Source organism: Narcine bancroftii, chromosome 2 (genome assembly GCF_036971445.1).
Source record: "Narcine bancroftii isolate sNarBan1 chromosome 2, sNarBan1.hap1, whole genome shotgun sequence".
In the NCBI taxonomy this organism is placed as follows: domain Eukaryota; kingdom Metazoa; phylum Chordata; class Chondrichthyes; order Torpediniformes; family Narcinidae; genus Narcine; species Narcine bancroftii.
This window is the reverse complement of record NC_091470.1, coordinates 345772596-345791185: the sequence shown is the minus strand read 5'-3', so window position 1 is coordinate 345791185 and position 18590 is coordinate 345772596. Positions and strand designations below refer to the sequence as shown.

Below are 18590 nucleotides of genomic sequence, written 5' to 3'. Positions count from 1 at the left end.
TCACTCTTGAATCACGGACTACTCTGACACCACAAAAATTGTCTGCACTCTACTGTCACAATACCTTTTGTCTTGCACTATGGTAACTGTGAACATTTGGTGTCTCTTTTTAATTTAATTGAATACACACTATTGTATTTTTTTAACCCTTTAAAATGTACCTGTCAAGTAAAATTTTTGATCCATATGTGTAATACACATTATAATAAATGATTTGTCATTAATTATCACCTAGTGGAGTTACAGTTTCGAGGATTATGAAAGAATAATTACAAGTATGGACAGAGAAATGGCACATAGAGTTTAATCTGAACAAGTGTGAGATATTGAACTCTGGGTGGTTAAATACAAGGGGAATGTATTCAGCTAGGATATGTAGAGGGATTTGGGGTTCCAAGTCCCGAGATCCTCGAAAGTTGCCATTCATGAAGATAGGTGGTAAAGAAGACCTACAGCATACTGCCTTCATTGGTTGAAGCATTGAGTATGAGAGTGAGGAAAGCACTTTCCAATGACATAAATCTTTGGTTGGTTCACACTTGGAGTATTGTTTGCCATTCTGGTCATCCCATTCACAGGAAGAATGTGAGGCCTTTGGTAAGTGTACCACAAAGATTTACCAGGATCCTGCCTAGATTACAGAGCGCAATTAAAATGAACAGGTTATTTTCTCTGGAGCAGAGGCAGAGGATATATGTGATAGAAGTTTATAAAATTACGATAGGCATTGATAAGGTAGTCACTCAGAATTTTTCTTGCAGGGTAGAAATGTCACATAATGGAGGGCATGCATTTAGCATGAGCGGGGAAAGGAAAGTTCAAAGAAGATGTACAGATCTGCCGGTAAGGTGGGGTGGGGTGGTGGTGCTGTTGCAAAGATAGGACAGTAGTGTTTTGGAGGCTTACAGACAGGAACGTGCAGGGAATAACGAGACATCGCAAAGAGCCAGCAGAATTTTGTTGAGTACAGAATCATAAGGCCAACGGGGGCCTGATCTGATGCCGTAACCATTCAATGTTTATGTTCATGAAAACTATCTAGCAAAAATAAATGGAACTGAGCAGCACGAGAATAGGCCCTTTGGCCCAGCATCTCTGTGCCAACCATGTGCTAAAGTCAACTAATCCCATTTGCCTGTATATGGTCATATCCCTCTTTTCCCTTCCATAGAACCATTAGATCTAGAAGCATGTCGAGCTGATCCATTCTCCCACTCTCCTGACTTCTCCCCATAACCTTTGATTCAGATACTTGGTACCCACAGCTGTCCATGGTAGATAATTCCAGAGCCTCACCACTCTCTGTCTAAAGAAATTCCTCATCATCTCTGTTATAAATGGGTACTCTTCAATCTTGAAGTTGTTTCCTCTTGTCCTCAATGCTCCTACCATGAGAAATAACATCACCATATTTTCTCTATCCAGGCCTTTTAACATTCAAAATGCTTCCCCTTCATTCTTCTGAGCTTGCAGGAGTACAGACGAAGAGCCATCAAATGTTTTTCATCTGCTAATCCCTTAATTCCAGGAATTATTCTTGTAAATCTTCTCTGAACCCATTTCCAATGCCAGCATATCCTTTTTTTAAAAAAAAAAATAATGAGCCCAAAACTGTAGAAATGCTGGAAGAACTCAGCAGGTTTTGCACCATCCACAGGAGGTAAAGATATAAAACTGATATTTCAGGCCTGGGAGCCTTTCTTCAAGATATGAATAAAAAGCAGGCAGTTGTGACAGGTTTAAGAGTGGAGAAGCATCATTAATTCATATGTTCTGGACTTGTCCTAGTCCATACTTTATCAATTTTTTTTAAAATATAGATTTAATACCAAATCCTTTGGTGGCCCTGTTCAGAACAACAGGATGGAACGATTCTTCTTTATCTTTGGATCAGATTCGCGCTCTTTCTTTTGTCTCTCTTTGGCGAGGCAGGCAATTTTACTGAAGTGGCAGGACGCTGCCCCACCAACTCATGATCAGTGGTGGTGTTACATAATGTTCTGACTGAATATGGAAAAGATCCGTTATTCAATTAATAATTCAGATACAAGATTTCAGAAGTTATGGGGGCAATTTATGACTCGCTCGCTAACTTTATAATTTTACTCCAATGTAATTAAATTGTCTAACTTGTATCTTTTCCATGTTCTTTATATAATTTATTTTTCTACCTTCACTTTTCCTTTAACACTAGTCATGTATATAGCACCTGGCAATACAGTTCGGTACGGGGTTGAGTTTTCTCCTCTACTATTTTCTTTTTTTGCATTCTTAGTTTTTTTTCTAAAAAAAAATGTATATATTATTTAGAATATGAATTAAGGATATGATTTACAATTCATGTATGTTGGTGATATACAGAATATCTTATTTAGTTTATGTAATTGTCCGTACTATTTTATTGCAATGTACCCTTTTTTTGGTTGTATTTTTATTAAAATCAATATTTTTAAAAAAATAAATGCAGGCAGGTATCTGAATTAAAAGTTTGGGAAGAGGGAAGAAAGAGCAGGGGGAGGAGTACAGACCAACAAACAAAAACTCTTGATTGGACATGGATAGGAGATAGGAAAGGTGACAATAGTTGGGGGAAGGAGGAGGAGGCTTTGACTTTGAATATAGAGCTGGGGAGAAGATGTGGAAGGAAAAGGGGAGAGAGAGCTAAAGAAAAGGTGATTATAGGGATAGGTGAAGGTGGTGGGAGGAAGCTATAGAAATCAGAGAAGCCGATTCTACCAACAACCATTTTGAGGGCAGCCAGACAGAATACAAGGTGATACTGGGAGATCCCTGCTGAGGTGAGGTGCCCAACTAAGCGGTCCCCCAGTCTCTCCAATATAAAGATTTCACAATGGGAACACTGAAGGCAGCAAACAGACCCTACAGATTTACCAGCAAAGCGAGAGATTCTTTAGGCCCCTGCACGGTGGTGAGGGAGGAGATGTGAGTGTACTGCAGCACCTCTTAAAGTCACAGGGGATAGGCACTAAGGGAGCGATTGGTGGGACAGGAGAGTGGACAAGGGAGTCACAGAAGAGGTCCTTGCTGAAGGCAATGAGGAGAGGAGAAGATGTGTCTGGTGGTGGGATCATGTTGTAGGTGGTAGGATCATACAGTAGGTGGTGGGATCATGTAGTAGGTGGCAGAAATGCTAGATTGCAACTCCAATCTACCCTGAGCGACCTTGTCAAATGCTTTGCAACAGACAGTGCCAATTGTGGTACCCTTATCAATCATCTTTATCACCTCCCCAAAAAAACCTCAATTAAATTTGAGACACAGTACCTCCGTTGCACAAACCTGTCCTAACCCTCCTTAATAAAACCATTTGTTTAACTAAGAAAATTCAGTCCCTAAAAATCTTCTCTAATGAGTTCCTCACCATTGCCATAGGCTTGTTAACCTACAATTTCCTAGTTAATCCTAGTGGTCTTTCTTAATTAAAGGAACAACATAGACTATTCTCCATTCTTCTGGAATATCAAAGATAAGGGAACACAAAGATTTGTGCTAAGGCCACAAAAATATCCTCTCATTCTTCCTTCTGTACCTTTGCATAGATCCCACAGGTCCCTGGGAATTTGTTCAACTGAAAGTTTTTTTTTTCCCCAGGCTTCTCCTTGACATTGATATGCCCTGGAATATCAACATACCCCTCCTATATCACCATCATACACAACTTTCTCCTTCCTATGATCAGTCAAGGCCACATACTGATGTATCCTGGAAAAATGCACGTCAAATTAAATACCACTATTACAGGTTGGGGGGACATAGGAGCGCAATAAACACATTATGTACTTAAAGATTATCCATAGAAGGTTTTTCCAATGATAAATCGGGAAAGGGATCATGTTCTATTTGTATCACATAGTGAATGTTTAAGCTTGTACCATGGTGTTAACAAGACTGCAAACTTAATTAACCTTCATGGATCCTTTCTCATCCAGAAATTTCTACATTCCCAAATGGAGTCAAGTCAAGTTTATTGTCATCGGATTGAACAAGTACAGCCTGACGAAACAGTGTTCTCCAGTCCTCAGTGCAAAACATGCAGACACACAACTAACACAACACACATACAAACAAATAATACATATGCAGGACAAGTATTATAGCTATAAAAATAAATATTATTTTGTAAATATGAGAGATTCGGATGGTTAATGTGAGTAGTTCCTTTGGTCATTCATCATTTTCACTGCCTGTAGGAAGAAGCTGTTCCTCAGCCTGGTGGCGCTGGCCCTGATATTCCTGTATCTTTGCCTCGATGGGATCAGCTGAAAGATGCAGTGTGCAAGGTGGAAGGGGTCCTCAATAATTTTGTATACCCTCTTCAGACAACGATCCCAGTAGATCACATCAGGGGGACGGGAGGAAAAACTGAGAGACTCCAGTGATCGTCTTGCCACTCTTATGGTCCTGTGGATTGACCTCCGATCCATTTCTCTGCAGCAACCATAACATACTTTGATGCAGCCGACCAGGACACTCTCGACAGAGCTCCTATAGAAGGTTGACATAATGACAGCCGGTAGCCTTGCCTGCTTCAGTCTTCTCAGGAAGTGCACTGGCCATTGTGCCTTCCTGACAAGTGGGGAGATATTGAGTGTCCACGATGGGTCATTAGTTAAGTGAACTCCAAGGAATTTAATGTTCTCCACTCTCTCTACTTCAGAGTCATTGATGTGTAGTGCAAGATGTGTTCCTGATTCTGCTGAAGTCCACGATCATCTCCTTCGTCTTGTTCACATTGAGACTTAGGTCGTTACTCTCACACCATTTCACGAGATTTTCCCCCTCTTCCCTGGGGTGCGACTCATCATTGTTGTGATGAGGCCAACTGCTGTTGTGCTGACCACACAGCTCTTGGGGTGCACCATTGCTCAGTATGACAGGGCTCAATATTCTGCTACCGACCCGGACGGAGAGCAGTCTTTCTGTTAGTATGTCCAGGATCCAATTACAGAGAGGGGTGTTGAGTCCCAGTGAGGACAGCTTCTCCACCAGCCTCTGGGGAACAAGACTGGTGCTTGCTTCCTAATGCACTCCCCACATCCATTGTTAATAGCTCTTTATGTGCAAGGTGACAACTACCAACAGTTTATCCTCACAGGTAAAAAATTACAGGTGACAGCTCACAACCAAATGCAAAATCGAGAAACAATGAAAAGGTAAAGCAGGAAAAAAAACCCCAAATTCCTGTAAATCATTCTTACAAATAACAAGTTGAAATAACACCAAACATTAACAACTTATAATTTATTAAAGGTGGGCATCATCTCAATGGGTCTATTCAAAACCCTATTTGAAATCGAAGCTCCGAGGACAATTCGCACAGGTTATCCGAATGGGAGTGGAGAAAGCTGCTCTGCCCTTCGCTGGTTCAGGCTGAATGCAGAATTGACCTGGTTGCTGGTCCTGGAGCTTGATTTAAAATACATTTCAAGGGTCTCGCTACATCAAAAAATAGACAGGATCTGTCGTGGGATGGACGGAGTTGCTCACCTCCACCACACTTGTCTGCAGTGTTTCAATTGTAACCAAGCTCCCTGCCACCCGAGCAAATCACAGATCGTGTGCACCACTTTACAGCTTCAGACCTACCTGGATGTAACACAAAATATACCCTGGGTTATTCGCCCCCTGAGAATAATGCCAAACAAAGTTGGGTCACCTTCGGGGATGCCCACAATAGAGGTTGCCCCAGAGTCACAGCGAAGCGACTGAAGTTGGTGAAGCAACATCAGTTTTGTTGATGTTTTTAAATTGCAAACTGTTCGTTCAACCAACTGTGGCTCCTACCTTGATCGGTGAAGCAGAGGCAATGCCATTTTCGTTTGAATTGAGAAGCCAGACGAATGGGGCACTGGGAGAAGTCAAGGGCGAGGTCCGAGGCAGAGGGCGAGCCGGACTGAGTGAGGACTGGCGGCGCAAGGTAAGGTTCATTCCAGCCGAGCCCCGGGCGAGAGCGGAGACCCCGCGCCTCCCCATTGGCTGCCAGTTTCACCAGGAGACCTCGCAGACTCCAACTTTTCTCTCAATAAACTTCCTCTCATCTGTCTCACCACGTTGAGTACAAAGGTAATCCAAGGGAAGGTTTTAATTTTGTGCAGGGGGGTGGGGTGGGGTGGTTTAATGGTGTCTTTGCGCGGTTGTAAAACAAATCCCTCGTTAACGGTGCAAATATTTTTTTAACTCTCTCTGATGTGGGGGCGCGTACAATAACACAATAAGTGATGTGAGGGGGTGGGGGACATCAGTAATGGAGTTGTGAGTGGACTGCATTGAAACAAAGTTAATGAGGCAGTTCTCTCCAACTGTAATTTGCCTGGATGCAATTTCCAAAAAAAAAAATAATTTCAACATTACTGAGCTGCAGAAAGGTTGCCCAGGAAGCCCACCCCCTCAAAAAAAAAACCCAGAAGTGATTTGGTGGGGTGAAAGGGAAAGGTGCAAGAACGCTACTCCATCACCAAAAGTCTGACTGCAAGATTGTTTTTGCATGAACTGCGTCTGTGAATATACATTTTGTGTTGGTGTGGTAATTGTCTTTATTTGTTAGTATCTTTACATCTGTGTTACTGGAGAATCAACCAGTGATTCTCAGGTAATCTTAGAGAAAGTGTATGAAAAATCAGGTTCCAAGTTTCCCTTCAAATTGTGCCTTCTCCCCCCCCTCCCAAAAATAAACTTCTTCTTCCATTGATGCCTTGGACATCCTTTCCAGACAATCCTGTGCACACTAAAAGCATTAGTTCAGTGGACAGTTACTGATTGCCAATACATCTGGGGATTGATGCCCGCACCTATATTGCATCCCATGAAAGAGCGAAAAAAAATCTTTGCTTTAAATTCAGTGTTCAGTTACCTGTCTTCCTCTGCTGAGTATTTCTAGAACTTTCTTTCAATTTAGATGTTAAGTATCCACAATATTTTCCTTTTGAAATGTTAATTGAGATTGCATGGGAATCATGGTGAACTGATGGTTTGCATCTGAAATTGGCTGGCTCGCGAAACACAGAAAGTTGTGGTGGAAGGCTGTTATTTGGGCTGGAGCCTGTGACCAGCGGTGTCTGCGGAGATTGGTGTTGGGACCTCTGTGATTTGTGATTTTAGATATAAACAACTTGGAATAAAAAGGAAGGTATGCGTGTGAGTAAGGTTGTAGTATGATAAAAAAGATCGGTGGATGGTTGTGAAAGGATACAACAGGATAGCTGTCCTATTGAGGGGATAACCGATATGGGGAGAGAAATGACAGATGAAGTTTAATCCAGATACGATTGAGGTGTGTCACCTTGAACTCAAATGTAGGGGGAATCTGCAGTTAATATGAGGTCTTTGAAAGATATTCTTGTGAGATGGATTTGGGGTTCCAGGTCTATTGCTCATTGAAAGTGGTCAATCAAGTAGAGAGAGTGATAAAGAAAGCACATGACGTGCTTGGCTTCATTGGGCAGGGGACTCAGTACAAAAGTAAGGAGGTCATGTTGCAACTATATAAAAATTTGGTCAGGCTGCACTTGGAATACCATGTACAATTCTGCTGTCATATCGCAGGAAGGATGTGGAGGCTTTAGAAAAGGTATGGAAGTACGTTACTGGGATATTCCCACATTGAGAGGAGGTGAGTTATGGGGAGAGACTGGACAAACTAGAATTGTTTTGTTTTTCTGGAGCGTAAGAGGATGATGTGAGGCCTCAGCTGATGGAAGTGCAGGGAATCGTCATAAGAGGCTTTGAAAGGGTGAAAGCAAAGAATCTTTCCCCAAGGGCAAAAGCGTCACTAGAAGACGTGTTTAAGGTGAGGGGAGGAAGTTTAAAGCAAAGCTGCAGGGTGTTTATTTTACACAGGGAATAGTAGGTGCCTGATGCAAGCTGCTAGAAATTGTAGTGGAAGTAGTTAAGAAGCTTCCAGGTAGACATATGAACATGAAGGGATGCAAATATGTAGGTTCTTGGGAGTCACTATCTCGGAAGATCTTTCCTGGAACCAACACACTAATGGCATCATGAAGAAAGCCTCTACTTCCTCAGGAGTTTGCGGAGGAGCTCGTGGAGTTGTTCAAGTGAACCGGTACGGACTTGAAGGGCCGACATGGCCTGTTTCCGTGCTGTAAACGGTTATATGGTTAAATACAAGCAACTTTTTTTAAAAAATGATTTGGACATTGTGTTCAGCACTGACACATGGTCAAAAACTCCTGTTCCTGCACTGTTTCATTCTGTGTTCTATCTACATCAGAGGTTTTCAGACTTTTTCTTTCCACCCACTTACTACTTTAAGTAATCCCTATGCTATAGATGATCTGTGATTAGTCAGGGATTGCTTAAGGTGGGATGTGAGTGAAAAGGGAAGGTTGAGAACCACTGCTCCAGACCCAATTGTTACTGAAATATTTTGCTTGAGAAAAATTGTCATTGGCCCATTTCCTTTGGAGTTCTGAAACCGTGCACATGACGGGTCAATCAGGTACGATTAAAACAGTGGTTTTCTTTCCATGCGCATACCACCTTAAGCAATCCCTTACTAATCATAGCACCTATAGTAAAGGGATGGGGGAAGGGGCCACAGGTGAGGTCTGGGCCTAATGTCCCGCTCACCCAGTAATTGCTGCATGCACATTATTTGTTTGCCAGGCAGGAAGTCCCTGCAACTGGTTTCTCCTACATTACTGCGTCTGTAGCAACCCCTTCTCGAGGTGTCCCCCATTTTCAATGAGTTTGCTACGTCAATGCGCGACAGAATATTCGGCGCTATAACTGATTGGGCAGGCTGGGCTTGTTAGCTTGGTTGGCAGCCACCCTAAGGGAAGGAATACTCCAGGGCAGATGAGGCTTATTGCCTTGTCAGGCCATCCATCCAGAAGGACATTCTGACATAACATATGCAACCTGAGGACCTGGCTATCACTAACCCAGCAGGTAAACCCCAGGTGTGAAGAGTGAGGCCATTACTGCACTCACTGCACTCCACCTAAAAAAAAATATTCTTTGTGCAGCCTCGAAGGACGTTCCCATGTCTACCATCTTTTCTGAATCTTCATTCATGAAGCCAAGCCACGATGATGTGAGTGGAAAATGTTTGAAAACCACTGATCTCCATGGACAACATCATACATTTCACTCTTCTGAAAATATTGCTATTAGTCAGATACAACCTTTCCTTGAAAAAACAGGTAGTTCTCTAAGAGTTAAATAAGAAAGTCTGGGATGCTGGTGTCTAGTGCAATGCACAAAAGTGTTAGAGAAACTAAACAGGTTATGCAGCATCACTAGAAAGTGAAGGGTAACCAACATTTCACACCTTCTCTCTCTGTCAAATGTTTAATAGTGCCACTTGGAAGCTTTCCAAATTAATTACCAACTGTGGTTGTTTGGTGAACTAGGTTGGTGATTTGTTGGTTGATCTATTACTTTATCCCGTAGTCGTCTGTTCCTTCTGCAACATAAAAGTATTTCAATTTTGACTAAAAAAATGCTTTTTTGATCTACCTCTACTCTACATCTTCAGGCATTGGGATGCATTTTATTTAGGGCTGATAGATTATTCATTTTGAAATACAGGTAGTCTCTGACATATGACAGTAATTGGGGCCAAAGGATCAGTCGTATCTCAGAATGGACGCAAATCAGATTTTTGCATGGATGGAGTGACGAAATCTTAAAGTAAACTCTTTAATCAAATGGGTGTGGCCATCTTGCTTCCAATGCGCATGTGTAAGTTTTTGGTTGGTGCATACATGGTGGGCTCACATATTGGAGTTTGGTTGACGCAGGTGTGAGAGTTAAGGGTGTGAATTCAATATCGTCAAGGTGACCTCATCATGGATTCAGAAAAGGACTCTATGCAGCATACTCTATGCAGGCAACCCTGCTTGAATTCAGACTGGGGAAGCCATGTGTGTTTTTTTCCCATTAATTTGTACTATTTTGATGTTTGTGTAGAGCATTTTAATTTGATTTCAAATTCCCTTGCCAAAGTTCATTGTGGACAGCATCTCTATCATATACATGCACAATATCCAGTCAAAAGACTTTTCCTGCTCTAAGCTACCTAGGCAGGTGTCCAACCCCTCCTCCCCACCCTTTTCCCCTGCCCTTCCCACTCCCCTCCCCCCCCCACCCCCCCCCCCCCCCCCACCCCACTCTCCTGCACTATCCCTGAGTAGCACAAGACTGTCAGAGATTTTTCCTGACCGGAACCATGCAGGTTTGGTCTGGGTGGATCACCTATACCAGGTCAGACTTGACTCAATTGGTGATGGTTCTGGACACCCAAGATGTAACAAGCCATCCTGGTCAATCCATCTGGGATGAAGGTAATATAGACCACAGCTGGCTGTTACTTTTCCTATATATTAACATGACCTGTGTTTCATTGTGGCAATTGGGGATAGCTCGGCCTTCATTGGATTGAAGCTGCAAATAATTCCCCTCCCTTTTAACTAGGTTATTTTAAGCTGCAGCACCTGAGTCGCACTCCTGCGACTCAGGTGCAATTACTGGGGCAAAGCTGCTTCCAGCACCTTTTAAACTTCAGGGGGATTGACCCATTAAATCGCCAACCCAGTGATTTAAGGGGGATCCTGCCCCCACAATGACGTGGTGAGAGAGGCATCACGCAAACTGTTGGTGGTTAGTTGCCCCCATTTTCCCCACCCCCCCACCAGCTGTCAGTCACCCTCCCTCCATCACTTGTGCTCCCCCACACCCCTGCAGCAGTTGGCCCTCTGGCCCCGCTGATAGTGGCATTCCCCCCCCACTGCGACAGCGACCTCTTTCCCCCCCCATATCAGTGACCTCACTCCCCCAAATTGTGCTCTCCACCTTCCCCCTCCCCCCCCCCCCATGGCAGCGACCCATCTCCCCCCCAATCACAGCAGAGACCTCAACCGGGGTTTCCATGTGACGCCAATTCACAAGCTCCGATTTCACTGGAGTAACTGGGTTAGCCATTTTTGTTTTTGAACTGCCGGTGGACGCGACCTAGGTAAGTTTAACTGAGTTCCCTGACTGCCTCCGAGATAGAGCAGGGACCCAGTTGATTTTGGAGCCCGCTGACCTAGTCGGATCCTTTCAAGCTGCCTTGTGAGTGGGGTGCTAACTGGGCAAATTGCCCAGTTAACCCCATTTTACAAGGCAGCTTGAAAATGCCTTATGATGCCTTCTCTCAACCAGGCTCCTCTGTGTAGCTATAGTTGTGAATTAAAGTGATAGCAAAGTAATAATTGAGTGTTGTAGCACTTGGGATTCAGGCAAGACTTGAAGGACTGCCTATCAAATGAAAATTGCTGCATTCTTGAAAATGAAACTCACCCCTGTTGATGGCTGAGCTTGAAATTGCAGTTCAGTTCACTTTCTGATTATATCTGAAACTTTCATAGAATGTTTGCCTAAAAACATTTTGTCTTGCATTTAATTGTTTTCATTTTGTCCCAAATATAATTGTCTTTTTTTTGTCTGTGTATATTTCTACTTTGCAACCCCCTTGATTAGCTCTGGATTGGACGTGTTTGTTTTGATAGTTTCTACATCTGGGTGACTAACAGACAGGAAAGAGAGAAACCCAAAGCATTATGTATCCTGGCAGTCGAAGCAAAGAATGATACAGCACTAATTAGCCCATTGAGTCATTACCTAAACTAAAAGGTACATGCAAGTAGAAGGAGAGTAGTGAAGGTTCATTATTCTGATTCGGGGGATAGCAGGATTCTCCTATGAGATCATGTGTTCTTGTATTCGGAGAATAGGTATATAAGAGAAGATTTTGTTGAATGGTACAAACTTAGAATTGATCAGAAAGAATAGAGATTGAATGTTTTTTTAAATTCCTCTGGCAGATAGCTCCAAGTTGAAGAGTCACAGTCACAGATACTACTGAGAAATTTAAGATGGAGATGAGGAGGATTTTTGATGCAGTCAGCAAGTAGTGAACCTATGTCATTTTCTACCACAGAGGAGTGGAGCCCAAGTGATTAAACATACTTAAGGAGGAGATAGATTTTTTAGCTATCAAAGTATATGGGAAGGAAGCTGGAACATGATATTGGGCTGAAGGATCAACCATGATTGTATTGAATGGTAGAGCAGGCTATGTGGACCAAATGGCTTACTTTAGCTTCAGTGTCCCTTGGCTACCAAGGTTCGATCGCCGAATGTTTGTACTGTGCACGCGATTTGTGGAATACAAGCTTCCACCTCATTAGACCCAGAGAGAAACGACCGACACCAGTGTTTTCCCAAATTCAAAGAACAAACTCTTTTATTTACAGTTATAGTATTTATAATGCCCTTGGTCCCGAGGGAACTCGTGTGAGCCCTCTCTCACATGTGCTACTGGATCAGTTGATTGATGGCTCAAGTCCCAAGAACCGGTAACACCCATTCCTGGCAACAATGGGGTAATTTTGTTTAGGGTGTCCTAGCACATGATTGTATTGAATGGCAGAGCAGGCTACATTGTCCAAATGGCCTACTTCAGCTACAGTGTCCTTTGACTACCAAGATTCAATCTCACCTGTTCTTGGTGATTTATTTACTTTAAGTAATGTTAAGCTTTGTTGTACCTTTCTTAAGATTTAGCCAATCAATTATCATAACTACAAGTTGGCATGCTGCTCGAGCAGAATTTTAATACTTTGCAAAGATTGATGTAGAACAGAGGTGGCCAAACTACAGCACCTGTGCCAACTGCAGTCCATTGCACATTTTTATGTGGCCTGTTTGGTGGGGGGGAATGGTGGCAACACCGGAGCTGCTGTAACTGCTGCAGGTGCGGACCCATAGACACCCGGGAGTGAAGTCTCAGTGTTTCCCCACATGGTCCAACCACCCAGTCTAACTGGTGTCATTTCTGTAAAGACTTTAAAGGAACTGATGGTGGTTGAAAACTCCCGGGCTTAATATTGTTTGGCCCATGGCTCCTTATATCTATCAAAATATGGCCACAACCAAAAATGTTTGGCCACCCCTGACATAGATAATTCACTTAGCACCTATGCTGTCTTGTCTTCTTCTATGAATAGATTTTTTTTAGTTCCCCCCCCCATTGAATACTTTTACATGCCAACAGAACATTTTTGAATTTTCATTTTGTTCACTGCAAATCTTCCCTCATATTCTTTGACTCACCAATGTCCTTTTCTACTTCCCCTCTGTAATTTCTTTAATCAGCTCTATTCTCACTTGTGCTACTCAATGGATGATTATCATGCCTTTAATTTTTTGCTTTATTTTGATCATTATCTCTTTGCCCATTTGGGGAATTCTGGCTTTATATGTCTCATCTTTTTTTTCCCCTTATAGGCCTGGATCTAGGTTGCACCTCTTTAAAGGTGTTAACACCAAAAATAAATGAAGGACAGCTCTACCCCATTTAACGAAACTAGAATGTTCCTATGAAACCTTTCATGAGCCAAAGTGGCATAAAGCGAAGATCTATTCATTTCTATTGAAGGCTATTTTCATAAAAGTGAACACTGGTTTCTTCATTAAAGTGAATTTTCATAAAATGGGCCTTACCTTTATGAGAATTGGCACAACTCTAAGCTTTGGCCTTGACAAGGTGATACAAGTGGTCACGAATGAACTAGGCATGACTGGAGTTGATTTCTTTTCTGTTCAGAAAGAAGTTAGCGTGATAAAGGTGAGGACATAGGGTACTGTAAGTGCAATGCCTCAGAGCTTGTGCTACAGAGATTGATGGATAGCTCTTTTGACCTGAATCCTCTGCTTTCTTTGTGAAATTCTACATGTATGGAGGAATCAGTTACCTCCAAGTTACAGCTATTGAGTCATATCACAGAGTGGGCATCCCACTCAGTCTTGTTTTTTTTTTGTTGTTTAATGTCCTATTGCTGGCAAGATCAACATTTATTCTACATTTCTTCCGGTACTTGAAGTTAGTGGTGACCCAGCTTCATTAATCTATATTGTTATTAGATGAGCGTACTCCCATTATGCTATTGGATAGGCATTACAGGACTTAAACTCACAACAATAAAACAATGGCAAGAAATTTCCAAGTCATGACAGTGTATGTCTTGGAGAGTGTAACGTAATAACTTGCACCAATCTACTTGCCACCATTTATCCATATGCATGGATCCTCTGGGCAAGAGGATCCTCTGGGCTTTATAACAATTGCTAGGGGCATTCATTCTGTGACTCCTTGACTAAAGAGATTTCATGCTATTTGTTGCAGGAAAACACTTTGAGAAAAACATCATGAAACCTGTTTATGATTTATCAGAATCAAAGAGAGAGGGAGACAACATGGAAACAAGACCTTTGGTTTGCGGATTCCATGCCAACCACCAAGCTCCATTTTTATACTAATGTTATTTTCACCCATTTTACTCCCCCATGTGCTCATCAACTCCCCATAGATTCCCACTCTCAGGGCAATTTACAGGTGCATATTAATCTAGCGACTAATGTACCTTGGGGATGTGGGAGGAAACCAGAGCCAAGGGGCAACTTTTTCACACAAGGAGCAATAGGTACATGGAATAAGCTAGCAAGGGAAACTGTAGTGGCTGGTATAATTAAGACATTTAAGGCTTTTTCAGGTGCATTCTATGCTAAGAATGCACCTTAAGAAGCAGAAGCGGCCCTTTAAATTTCCGTTCAGGTGGCAGCATTTAAAGCGCAATGATGGCCTCTTGAAGGACACAGCTGCACTGGATACGGCTCTGAGTACTCTCCGGCTCCTGCTCAGTGTCAGCTGTGCTCCCATTGATGTGATGTCATTTTGAGCGTGAGAAGAAGGAACACAGGTCAATGGTAGACCCTGTGCAGGCAGGAGACATAATAATGATGATTTCAGTGTTTCTGAGTGTTCAGAATGAGATACGGCAGATCCTTGGTAAGGCTATTTGTACTGTTGAAGCTCTTCAATCATCCTTGAGATCTGAAAATCACATGGGTGCAATCAGGAGAAGGTTCCTGCAAAGGTTGAGGGGAAGTTAGACAGCAGGCGCTGCAGATGAAGGCGTATGCTGCTGTTCAATCAGTTAGCTATGATGACACATCGGTTGAACCAACCCCAGGGTGCTGAGTTCTGGAGTAATGTCCTCACCAAATCTGAAGATGCTGAGTGCAGCAGACACTTGTATGTTGCGTGACACCTTTCACTTTGTCCTGGAACTCATAGAACCTCACCTGAAGGTGCATAGACCAGACTTACAGTAACCATTGGAGCCTGGACTTCGATTAGCTTTGGCCTTGTGGTGGTATGCCACCCCTTGTGAGTATCGATCCATCAGTACCATCTTTGGAATAGGCGTCAGCACCGTATGCATGGTGGTGCAGGAGGTGACTGTCACCTTGAGGAAGTTCCTCGGTAAACACTTCATCTCCCTGCCAAGTGGAACACATCTCCAGGAGACCATTGATATCTTCACCCAAAGGGGATACCCAATGTTTGCTGGTGCCATTGATGGGTCACACATTCCCATTATCGCACCCAGCGTGGATACTGCAGCCTACTACAATCGCAAAGGGTGGCATTCGGTGGTTCTGCAAGCGGTGGTCGACCACAGATTCTGGTGAGTTAAGCTTCTATTGAACTTTATCATATCATATTTCAAATGACTACAACTTCACTGTGTGATTTCCATTCATGTTACAGCTTCTCAGATGTGTTTGTGGGCTTACCAGGCCACATATATGATGCCCAAGTGCTTGCCAACTCTCCTCTGTATAGAAAAGCTGAGGACCAGGGCGGATACCCCTTCCCACATGACATGATTATTCACCCTTCAAAGCTCAGTGTTTCAATATGTTATGCATGCTTGCTGTGTCAACATTCAGGTGCATGAATTAACTACATTTCTGCATTGTTGTGCCTGCAGGTGTCCAAGGATGTTGAGGGTGTGGAGGTTCCAGGGCATCTTGTGGGTGATGCGGCATACCCCCTATGAAGCTGGCTGATGAAGGGGTTCACACAGCATCAAGTACTGGATCCAAATCAGCAAAGATTTAACAAAGCCCTTAATTCAGCAAGGATAGTGGTGGAACATGCATTTGGCCATCTAAAAGGCCGCTGGCAGTGCCTGTATTATTTAGATATCTCTACTGCCTTAGTTCCAGATATTGTGTTTGCCTGCTGTGTACTGCACAATATATGTGAGATTAACAAGGAAGACTTCCCTTCAGAGTGGATATTGGTTGAAGCAGATGGTCCTGCACCCAATAGCGCAGATTGTCCTGATCAGTAGGGCCATGGGCACCAGGCCATCCATTCTGCCATTTTGTTCCTCCTGTAAGGGTATGTCCCTGCCACCCAGCTCCCCATTTTCCACAACTTGTTCCCCCCTCCATCCTCCCCATCCAATGCAGTAACATGAGCAGGCTGCCTGGCATGTTATGTGCTCTCATGAATGAACAGGTGCATATAAATGAAACATGTGACTTGTGTGCTTGTCAAAAAATTAATAAAAGATGTTCTTTGAGAAATCACACTGCTTCATAAATATCTGAGGTAGATATCACAATGTTAACATTTCACATAATTCTTAAACTTTTTAAAAACTTTATTTAAAAACTTAAAATCAATAACAACAGGAAAAAAAAAGATTTTTATATGATATAATATAATAAATCCCCCTCCCTCGCTCCCCTCAGCCAGCCCGTGTAAGGGGAGCCAAAGAAAAAGCATAAAACATATACAAAATTTTAAGATATTTCCAAACCTATATATTCTAAATAAGATGACCACATTTTAACAACAAAGAGTAATTATCATGTAAATTGTATGTTATTTTCTCCATATATATATAGATATATATATATCTATATATATATATCTATATATATATATATATATATCTATAAAGATACACAAGATCTCACTTCATTATGCCAACATACTATATTAATCTCTACATTGTCTTTCCAAGTAATAGCTACACATTTTCGTGCCACAGATAACACCAAACGAACAAATGCAATTTGAAACTTATCCAACCCCAATCCAATCAAAGAAACCATGTAACCCAACAAAAAAATAACTGGATCTAATGGTAATTTAATTTTAAATAATTTCTCCAAAACCAACCTAATATTTTCCCAAAATTTTTGTAGATTATCACAAGACCAAACTGTGTTTAAAATGGTTGTAGTACTTAACCCACATCTAAAACAAGAATCCATATTACTAAATCCATATTTTTTTCAATTTATGAGTCAAATATAATTGATGCAAAAAATTATAATTAACCAAACCATATCTTGCATTACTCAATTTAGTTACGCCTTCATGACACATAACCTCCCAATCCTCTTGAGATATAACATAAGTTAAATCACTTTCCATTTTTTCCCAAATTCAGTTTTTCCCATACTTTCCTGTTACAATTGATATCTGAAATAAAACCTTTTTTTGGTATAAAGGAAATCAAAGATTCAAATTTCATTAACATAGATAAACATCTCTTTACCATAATTATCCCTTATCAAAGCTCTGAATTGGTAACACATAAATAAAGAATTTACCGATATATCAAATTTCTCCCTCAATTGATTAAAAGAAAGAAACTGTCCTTCTAAACAATCCCGAATCACTTTTATACCCTGAGAGTACCATATCTTTAAATGCTTATTAAACATTGAAATGGGAATAAGCTGATTTTGATATAATGGAGTTTGAATTGTTGATTTACCCTTCTTTCCTAGAACCTAATTTCTTTTAACCCATATCTTTAACGAATGATTTAATACAGGCATACCATATCCCTGAAATAAATTCAAATTCCACTTCTGTATCAACTGGTGAACATCAAATTCAGAAATACAGGTTAACTCCACCTTTGTGCAACTAGGGAGCTGATCAATAGCCATCATTCTACTAATAAACTTCAACTGCACAGCATCGTAGTAATTTTGAAAGTGAGGTAACTGAAGTCAATTTCTGTAAAGCTACTCAAGCTCATTTTCCATGCCATAAAAATTTCCTCACCGTTTTATTCAAATCCTGAAAAAAGCCCTTTGAAAATGAACATGGTATTGACTGAAATAAATATTGAAAACGAGGAAAAATATTCATTTTAATACAATTTACTTGACCTATTAATGTTTATTTTTAAATTTTTTTATATTTTTTTTTCTTTTATACATTTTACCAATTCAGCCTATGGTCCTTCTGTGTATTCCTCTTTTTTAAAAAAAAGGCCTACCATGTGCATTGATAAATGCTCAATAAAGGCTAAACTATGTGTACATTAATGATGAAGATTATTCTACATGTAAAATACGACCTAATAGGTTGTAAAAGCTTATGTGGAAGCTTCAAACGTGTCCTAATGATTTAGAACATAAAATAAGCAGGTATTAAGACTGTGAGGAAGTCTTTCCTCTGACCTATTAATGTTAATGGAAGATCTTTCCATTTAATTAAATCCATTTTGATCTTATTCAATAAAGGTACATAATTTAACAGATAAAGATTGATCATTTTCATTCATTATTAACCCTAAATAATTAATTTTATCTGACCATCTTAATTTTATAATATTTTTACACTCTTTATAATCTCCTTCCAAAATTGGCAATATCTCACTCTTATCCCAATTTACTTTATACCC

General features: G+C 41.3%; 1 protein-coding gene across 1 annotated transcript in view; it reads right to left on the bottom strand.

Moving 5' to 3' along the window:
- Window positions 1–15308, bottom strand: part of LOC138753125 (collagen alpha-3(IX) chain) — a 126798-nt gene extending 111490 nt beyond the window's left edge. Inside the window, exon 1 of the mRNA XM_069915702.1 lies at window positions 15169–15308. Coding sequence (XP_069771803.1) covers window positions 15169–15308 — 140 coding nt within the window. The remainder of the gene's footprint in view (window positions 1–15168) is intronic.
- Between the last annotated feature and the right edge of the window lie 3282 nt (window positions 15309–18590).